Below are 8,239 nucleotides of genomic sequence, written 5' to 3' on the forward strand. Positions count from 1 at the left end.
CGGGTGGATACGACCAAGGGATCAACAAGCCATCTTCGCTCTTGTAAACTTAGAGCGTTGCGATCGTCCCACCATCTTGTCGAACCGAACCCAGCCTAACAAGGGTTTCTCAAATCCTCAAGTTTCGGCGGAGCAGACGTGGATATGAGAAACAACGCCACCAGACTTCAGCCAATCCTTCCCTGGCAACCCGGCAAAAGGAGGGTTATTCATCTTTTGCACCAACAACCCCGAAAAACGTGAAATTGAGATGCACAAGTTCTGCCGAGTGGCATCCAAGAAGGAGTGTAAGCTCGTGCCCAGTTTCTTCTGCAACACAGACAACGGAAATGCTATTCACGAATCCCATGATCCCCGCCCCAGCAAAGGGTCATGCGGGAATGCGGGAATGCAACCCCATTACTGCGTGAGTGAAGGAGGGTACGCTAGGAGAAGGGACCAACACCGAACGAATAGGCATCTGCGTGCAGCGCGTCAGAGTGCCTAGGGAAAGTTGATTTAGCCGGCTGAGTTTGCTCATTATGCATCAACCGTCGAACCATGAGACACGCCGTATTCCTATTTGAGAGGTGAATGTGCGAATCCTCGAAAAGCGTCGCCAAGGAAAGATTGATGTTGGTGGGACCGCTTACTCTCCGGCGTCGACAAATTGACGTAGAATATCATATATACGTATATATATGTATGTGTGCATCTGTGGCTGTTTGTTACTTGGGCTTCTGCGTCTGTGGCAATCGGCAATCATCTGCCATCGTCGAGATGTAAGGAATGCACTTACAATTCTCGAGAGACGCGTGATGAGAGAGAAAGAGAGTTCGTGAGCGCAGCAGCCGATAAAGGGTCCAGTCTACCACGCCTCCGCAGTGCGTTGTGGGGATTGTGCCCAAGTCATATCGTCGTTACACTCAGTCCATCTCCAGCTCCCTTGATTGTGAGGTGCCTCACCACCTAGCACTTCGGCAGCAGCTATTTGAATCTCACGAGGCAGATTGCTGTGACATTGGGAAACGGTGTCGAGCCATCTCAAACAGTCCTGGCTCAGCCGTACCAATCACGTGTGGGGAAAGCCAGCACGGGGTGCCAGCAGGCAGGAGCGACCTGGGCATTAGGTGCCTGGCCCCGAGGAGCTGGAAAGCTCCCTCTCCTTCCGGAATGCCTTTGCAAGCGCATGCCGACCGCCCAAAACTCCAAGGCCGTCGACATTGGTCGGGAATTTCAATTCTCTCGAAACGATCCTTGCGCTCCTTTACATCTGATTTCGAAGCCGATGACGAACGATCCTCGACCGACGGTAGCATGAGTTCACGGAGCAGCGACGGCGATTTGCTCCCAATCGGGGCGCCTTACTACTCCGGCCATGATGCGCGACCAACCAGCCGCAAGGAATTGCTCGGCTGGTACATGTACGGCTTTGCAGCCGAGGTTTATGTGGTTTGTGGAATCGGTAAGTCTGGTATTTCGCTTCGCAATGGCATTGCTTGTTCAAAATCCGCCCAAGAACAGCGCCCCGAGCTTGCTGGATGCGATGGCTGTAAATGGCAAACCCCTGTAATGCTGACTCGCCTTGCTCGACAGGTTCATTCATTCCTATTCTCCTGGAAACTCTGGCCCGGGAAAACGGCGTACTGGTTTCAGACCATACGAAGCCATGCGGATCGAGTGACAGCAAAGGCGGCGACGACGGGCAGTGCGTCGTCTACGTTTTGGGTCTAGAAATCAACACCGCCAGTTTTGCCATGTATACCTTTTCAGTCAGTGTCCTACTGCAGGCGCTCCTGGTCGTAAGCATCAGTTGTGCTGCCGATCATGGACACTACAGAAAGAAGCTCCTCTTGACATTTGCATGGCTTGGTGCCTTCTCCGTCATGTGCTACATCTTCATCAGCAGGGAGACCTACATCCTCGGCGCTATTCTCACCATCCTCTCTAATACGTCTTTTGGGGCATCCTTTGTGCTCTTGAACTCGTTTTTGCCACTGTTGGTTCGAAATCACCCCGAGGTGCTGAATGCTCAGCGTGGAACGACGCCGGATTTGGCGGATTGTGCATCAGAGTCTAGACCTCTAGACGAGTCAGTAGGCACGCTGGAGGATGAAGCTGCTGATGCTACGTCGCCACTTTTGCCCGGTGACAATGCTGCGTCGCGTCGACGGCTTCGTAGAGCCCCGACCCACGAGGAACTTACTTCGACCGAACTTCAGCTCTCCTCCCGCATGTCTGCCAAGGGCATGGGCATCGGCTACATTGCTGCCCTGTTTGTTCAATGCTTGTCCATTGGCATTCTGCTGAGCATGAAGAACTCCACGTGGTCTCAAAGAGTAGTTCTTTTCGTCATCGGGACTTGGTGGGCAGTGTTTACTGTCCCGTCAGCCCTGTGGTTACGACCAAGACCCGGACCGCCACTGGTAAACACGGGGCGGAAGGGCGCGTTTGGATGGATACCGTACCTGACTTATGCCTGGAAATCTCTTTTCCGTACTATACAACAAGCAAGAAGGCTAGCAGACATCATGTTGTTCCTCGCGGGATGGTTCTTACTGTCGGATGCCATTGCCACAACCTCTAGCACCGCCATTTTATTCGCCAAGACACAATTACACATGCGTCCCTGGGCGTTGGGTATGATCAACGTCATTACAACCATGTCTGGAATACTCGGCGCGTTTGGGTGGCCGGTGGTATCTCGAGGCTTGGGGTTGAAAGCCCACCAGACCATTTTGGTTTGCATCGCTCTCTTTGAACTGATTCCCCTTTATGGGCTCACGGGCTATCTCCCCTTTGTGAAGAATTGGGGCGTCCTTGGCCTCCAACAGCCGTGGGAAATGTACCCCTTGGCAGCGATATACGGCCTTGTCATGGGCGGCCTAAGTAGTTACTGCCGGTCTCTGTACGGGGAGTTGATCCCCCCCGGCTCGGAGGCCGCATTCTACGCTCTGTATGCCATTACCGACAAGGGATCCAGTGTCTTCGGCCCAAGTATAGTTGGTGCGATTATCGACCGGACGGGCAGCATTCGTCCGGCGTTCTGGTTTCTGGGGGCGCTGGTTGGCCTTCCAGCACCATTGATATGGTTGATTGATGTTGAGAGGGGAAAGAAGGAAGGCGAGCGGCTAGTGGCCAAGATTGAGGGCTCAGACGTGTGTTTATCACAAGAAGCTCCTCTGATGGAAGATGAAGAAGATGACTAATTGGATATCTAGTATGGAGTACGGAAATGTGGCGATGGTGTTTGTATTTGGATTATATTCTTGCAAGTTGCATAGCGATGGCGTTGGTGTGGTACTGAGTTTATTATAACAGACAAGTAATGACATTATTATACCGAGGCCGATGAACGCTACTGTGGTTGCAGGAAAGTGCAAGACAAAACATCTTCATTGTACGGTGTACATCAGCCAGAGTCACTCTGAGCAGCTCTTCTTGCTGACGGTCAACATGGACGCTACGTGCACATGGCGCAAAATGACGAGCTTGGCGCTCATGGCGATTTGGGTTTTGCTGTCACGGCATCATCCTTTGAGATGTCCACAGGTATATGAAGATGTTGTTTTGATAAAAAGTCAAAGAGTGACTGAGGAGTCGAGGCGATTGGGCTAGCAGCGGCTGTTGTCTGACTTAGCCGCGCCAGCCTTCCTTACCAGCCACCCATAATTCCGTTGGAAGCAATATTATTGGCAAACGGATAGTCAGTGTCGCCTCTCTCCTTCCTTTTGTTTTCCTGACAAGCTGGACCAAAAATTGATTGAACGCACACGTTGCATTTTTCTTTTCCTTTTGCTTGTTCCCGTTTTTATTATTATTATTTTTTCGGCCCTCAATCAGTATCGCTCGGCTTGGGGCTATTGAAGCGTCTGGAATCTTCTACCGCGCGCCGGTCAGATTATTCCCGTACGGAAAGTACAGAGTACTCCGTACGCACACTGCTTCTGTTTGACCCTCCCCCCCTGGCTGTCAGCCAGCCGTTACGGTCAACTGGCACCTGGGCCTTCTTCGGTGCCTGGCGCCTGGGTTGCTTTCTAAAGTTGGCGGCCGGGGTCTCAAGCTACTACCAGCAAACTGCCTTTAAACTGCCCAGGTACTCCGTACTCTGCTCAGCCATTTGGAGTTAGTGCGGCACGGTGGCCCGGCTGGTGCTGCCTCCTCGAGCCTAGTACCCAGTACATGCTACTCCGTTCGCCGTACGCCTACCAGACGCAACATTTGAACTACGGCACCAGCAGACGCTCCTGCCTCGTCGGCGTCCCGGCGCCCACTTGCCCACCCGCCCTCCTGCTCTTGGCCACTTGAGCACGTCGTGTCCTTGCCAGCCAGGTCTGGCCCGCCTTATAGCTTGGCCCAACCGGCGTCGCGAATAACCTCCCACTTGCCCACCTCCACACCTGTGTTTTTTTCCGACGCGCAGCCTTTTGATCAACTCGGGCGCGCAGACGCCGCGCTTGTCCTTATTCTGTTTCGATATCCTTGCCTTTTCCATCTCCCCTGCCCGCCCGTCATGAGCTCCAAATCCCGAAAGCGCTCCCGTGCCATCACGGACGAGAACCGCGCCGATTGTCCCTTCACCATATCCATGGTCACCGCTCCAAGCTCCGAGGAGCGCGATCACATAGCCAAGAAGAGGAAGCGCGACGCCGACGAAGATGGCGCAGCTTCCAATAACCACAAGAAGGAGCTGGTCCAGATGTCGCCCTTTGAACCACGGGGCAAGTTCAAATCGAACCAGTCCATGAATCTCGCCTATGCAGTCGAGCCACGGAAGCGATGGCAGGACATGACGCGATATAATAGCTTCGTCTGTGAGTCAAGATCCCGCCACGCCACCCCTCTTCGCCTCCATTCCCAGCCTTGACCCGACGACGCCTTGCGCAATGCAATGGGCTTGTCTGCTTACCAGCTTGGCTTTTCCCATAGTGAATGGTTACAAGTATTGCAATGACGATTTTATTTACGTCGCAAACGAGGCCACTATTGAGCGCCAAAAATCGACCGGCAAAAACGCGGATGCCGGAAATTTGCTGCAGTCAACCGACTACTGGGTTGCCCGAATTCTTGAGGTCCGGGCAGCAGATGAGCATCACGTATACGCGCGGATTTATTGGATGTATTCGCCCGACGAGCTGCCACCCGGCACTCAGGATGGCAAGAAGTCTATTAGCGGCCGCCAGCCCTATCATGGTCAGAATGAACTGATCGCATCGAACCATAGTAAGGCGCGATTCGTACTCACACGCCTCCAAATGTATTTGTCAGTGCTGACATGGCTCAACAGTGGACGTGATCAACGTTGTTAGTGTGGCAATGAAGGCCACCGTTCATCAATGGATCGAGTCGGATGACGAGGAAGTGCAGGATGCACTCTACTGGAGACAGGCCTTTAATTGTCGGACCTCGCAGATATCTGTATGAATCCCACTCTGTCTGGCTACGCTCCAAGAATCGATGCTAACTTTTCCCGCACAGTCGGTCGACTTGACCTGCAAATGCCAGACCCCAGCGAACCCCGACAAGACTTTGATCGGCTGTACCAACGCAGATTGCGGCAATTGGCTTCATTACGAGTGTCTCTTACACGACATTCTAATGCGAGTCTACGAGCGGTTTGGAACTGACAAACCACACATTTCCGAAAGGGCGGAGCAAACCCTTGTGAAGACGGAGACGGACGAGCTTGTACATCGTCCGTTGACGCCGACTGAGAACAAGGTAGAGCGCACCCCCTCAGCTATCGACGTCAAAGGACCAAGCGAAAACGGAGACCATGCAGCTGGCGGCCGAACTAGCGAGAGCACACCCAAGGGCCCGACACAGACGCCCACTCCAGGGCCGCCCAACTCGGTTGGCCCCAAGAGCGCAAAGTCGACATCTGCGAAGAAGGGCCGAGGAAAGAAGGCCGTCGAAGACAAACCATACGAGGGGCTGTTTGAAGCCAGCTTGAAGATGAATGACGGGCCAATGGTCTGGGTCATCAACGATCTGAGATCCAATGTTCAAGGCGGGGATCGAACATGGACGGAACGTGCCGAGTGTCTGATTTGCAATAAGATGATCGATTGAACCTGGCTTTTTGAAGGGGAAGGGCCACTTTCCTTTCCAATCGTCACCGTGGCATGCAGCAATGTTAGCCCGAGCATTTAGCACCAAGAGGACAGTGAGGCCATGGTTCTCGACTCTTTTCTGCAGAAGTACATATTCCATTCGTCAAGTCGGACTACGGTACATTTTGGGAACACAACAAAAGGCGTGAGTTTGAAGCAACTGCAGGGACGTGATAAGCAGTGGGACGAAATTGCACTAGTATCTTATCCTTTCTTTTGTCTTGGTATTTTTTTCTCTCTGTCGTTTTGTTCTTTGCTTTTTTGCTTTTGCTTTTTTTTTTTTTTTTTTTTCGAGAAGGGCTATTCGAATGCGACAGTTCCGAGATTTGGGCGTTGGCTGCTTGATGCTGGATGCATACAGGGGCAGGCATGGCGTTGGGTAATGTTTTTACGGTTTACCATTTACGGCGAGGAGTATTGCTTGGATTCTAGAGCTGTGTGCCTGGGGTCAATGTTTGGGATACTGGACGTGCGTGTCTTGAGTAGTTCTGAGTACAATAGAACTGTCTGCGCTACAATTGATTATGCTGCATGCATCCCTGAATTAATGATGCCAAGTTGTCAATATCCCAGCTCATAGCACTGCTTGGCCGAACCTGGGACCCAAGCCCAGGGTGCCTACCTGAAGAACCTAGGTACTTAAGTACCTAAGATTTTCGTATCAGCATTATGTACCTACCTGGGCAGTTCTTGGCCACGGCTGTGACATGCAAACCTCAAGCTCAAGTGGGGCAATCCAACCCCGCCGTCTCAGAGCAACGAGCTCACGCCCAAACTACAACCTACATCACCATCACGGCACCACTTGACGACACCCCATCCTTCGCCATGGCTGAGATCGACCCCTTCGACTCGGCGCTGTACGTATCCGCTGCCTTTGCCCTCGCCCCCCCCTAATCAACTCGATTCGCTAACGATGAATTCAAAAGCGACCTCCTGCGGCGCCTCAATCCCAAGCACACGGCCTCGCACCTCAACACCATCATCTCCCTGGCGCCGGACCTCGCAGAAGACCTGCTCTCCTCGGTCGACGCCCCGCTCACGATGCGGCGGTGCAAGCAGTCGGGCCGCGAGTACCTCCTCTGCGACTACAACCGCGACGGCGACAGCTACCGCTCGCCGTGGTCGAACCAGTTCGACCCGCCGCTCGACGAGGCCGGGGCGGGAGGCGTCGGGGCCGACGGCAACGAGGGCGCGGGTGAGGGCGCTATCCCCAGCGAGAGAGTGCGCAAGATGGAGATTAAGGCCAACGACGTGTTCGACATCTACCGGGACCTGTACTACGAGGGCGGAGTGAGCAGTGTGTATCTCTGGAATCTGGACGATGGCTTCGCCGGCGTCGTCTTGTTGAAGAAGTGTGAGTTCTTTTCCTCCTTGATCACCAGAGATTGCGGGGGCCTTTGGGGTGAAGAAATCGAGGGAGAGGTGAAGGACGTTGCTGACCTCCCGCCCTTTTTTTTCGGGGCCGTGGTGCAGCTATTTCGCCGGGCAAATCGACAGAAGGGATCTGGGACTCGATCCACGTGTTTGAGGCGATTGAGCGAGGGCGCATGACGCACTACAAGCTCACGTCTACGGTGATTTTGACGCTGGCGGCGGCGGGCGGGAGCCTCGGCGACATGGACCTCAGCGGCAACATGACGCGCCAGGTGGAGCAGGACATGCCGGTAGACGGCGATGACAGCCACATCGTAAACGTCGGTCGTCTCGTTGAGGATATGGAGCTCAAGATGCGCAACCTGCTGCAGGAAGTCTACTTTGGCAAGGCCAAGGATGTGGTCGGCGACTTGCGGAGCGTGGGCAGTTTGAGCGACGGGGCGCGAGATCGCGAGGCCCAGAGGGAACTCATTGGGAGCATGCGGAGATGATGGACCGTTTTGAGAGGTGTCTGCGACTCTAGAAAGGGGAGGGGAAGGGCACCATGTCCCAAGGCGAGCATGGACGGGACCGTTGGTGGACGAGACATGGAAGTGCCGAGCGTGTACGGAATAGAGTGTGGTAATGAAATACGGAGTATACGACAAGTAGTAATTGGTTTGCAGACGCTGGTGATTCTTTAGGACCATTGTTGCCGACTATCCCGGCCCTTTGAAGGTCATGTTGCCGTCATGTGGTCATGAGATTGCCCCTTTTTTGCCCCCCCCCCC

At 53.8% G+C, this 8,239-nt stretch overlaps 3 protein-coding genes across 3 annotated transcripts; all 3 read left to right on the forward strand.

Annotated features, from left to right (window-relative positions):
• Positions 1–1,152: 1,152 nt before the first annotated feature.
• MAA_07230 (autophagy protein Atg22) lies at positions 1,153–3,188 on the forward strand (the record flags this gene model as incomplete). The annotated part of the gene is made up of 2 exons (XM_007825228.2): positions 1,153–1,444; positions 1,576–3,188. The coding sequence occupies 2 exons, from the start codon at positions 1,153–1,155 to the stop codon at positions 3,186–3,188; spliced, it is 1,905 nt and encodes a 634-aa protein (XP_007823419.2).
• A 1,304-nt stretch (positions 3,189–4,492) lies between these two features.
• On the forward strand, positions 4,493–6,051 carry MAA_07231 (Bromo adjacent like protein; the record flags this gene model as incomplete). Its single annotated transcript, XM_007825229.1, has 4 exons — positions 4,493–4,793; positions 4,909–5,202; positions 5,267–5,397; positions 5,458–6,051. 4 exons carry the CDS (start codon positions 4,493–4,495, stop codon positions 6,049–6,051), a joined length of 1,320 nt encoding a protein of 439 aa, XP_007823420.1.
• Positions 6,052–6,761: 710 nt separating this feature from the next.
• On the forward strand, positions 6,762–7,960 carry MAA_07232 (uncharacterized protein; the record flags this gene model as incomplete). The annotated part of the gene is made up of 3 exons (XM_007825230.1): positions 6,762–6,952; positions 7,022–7,449; positions 7,569–7,960. 3 exons carry the CDS (start codon positions 6,762–6,764, stop codon positions 7,958–7,960), a joined length of 1,011 nt encoding a protein of 336 aa, XP_007823421.1.
• Between the last annotated feature and the right edge of the window lie 279 nt (positions 7,961–8,239).

The sequence above is a fragment of the Metarhizium robertsii genome (assembly GCF_000187425.2).
Source record: "Metarhizium robertsii ARSEF 23 chromosome Unknown MAA_Scf_5, whole genome shotgun sequence".
NCBI classification, from domain to species: domain Eukaryota; kingdom Fungi; phylum Ascomycota; class Sordariomycetes; order Hypocreales; family Clavicipitaceae; genus Metarhizium; species Metarhizium robertsii.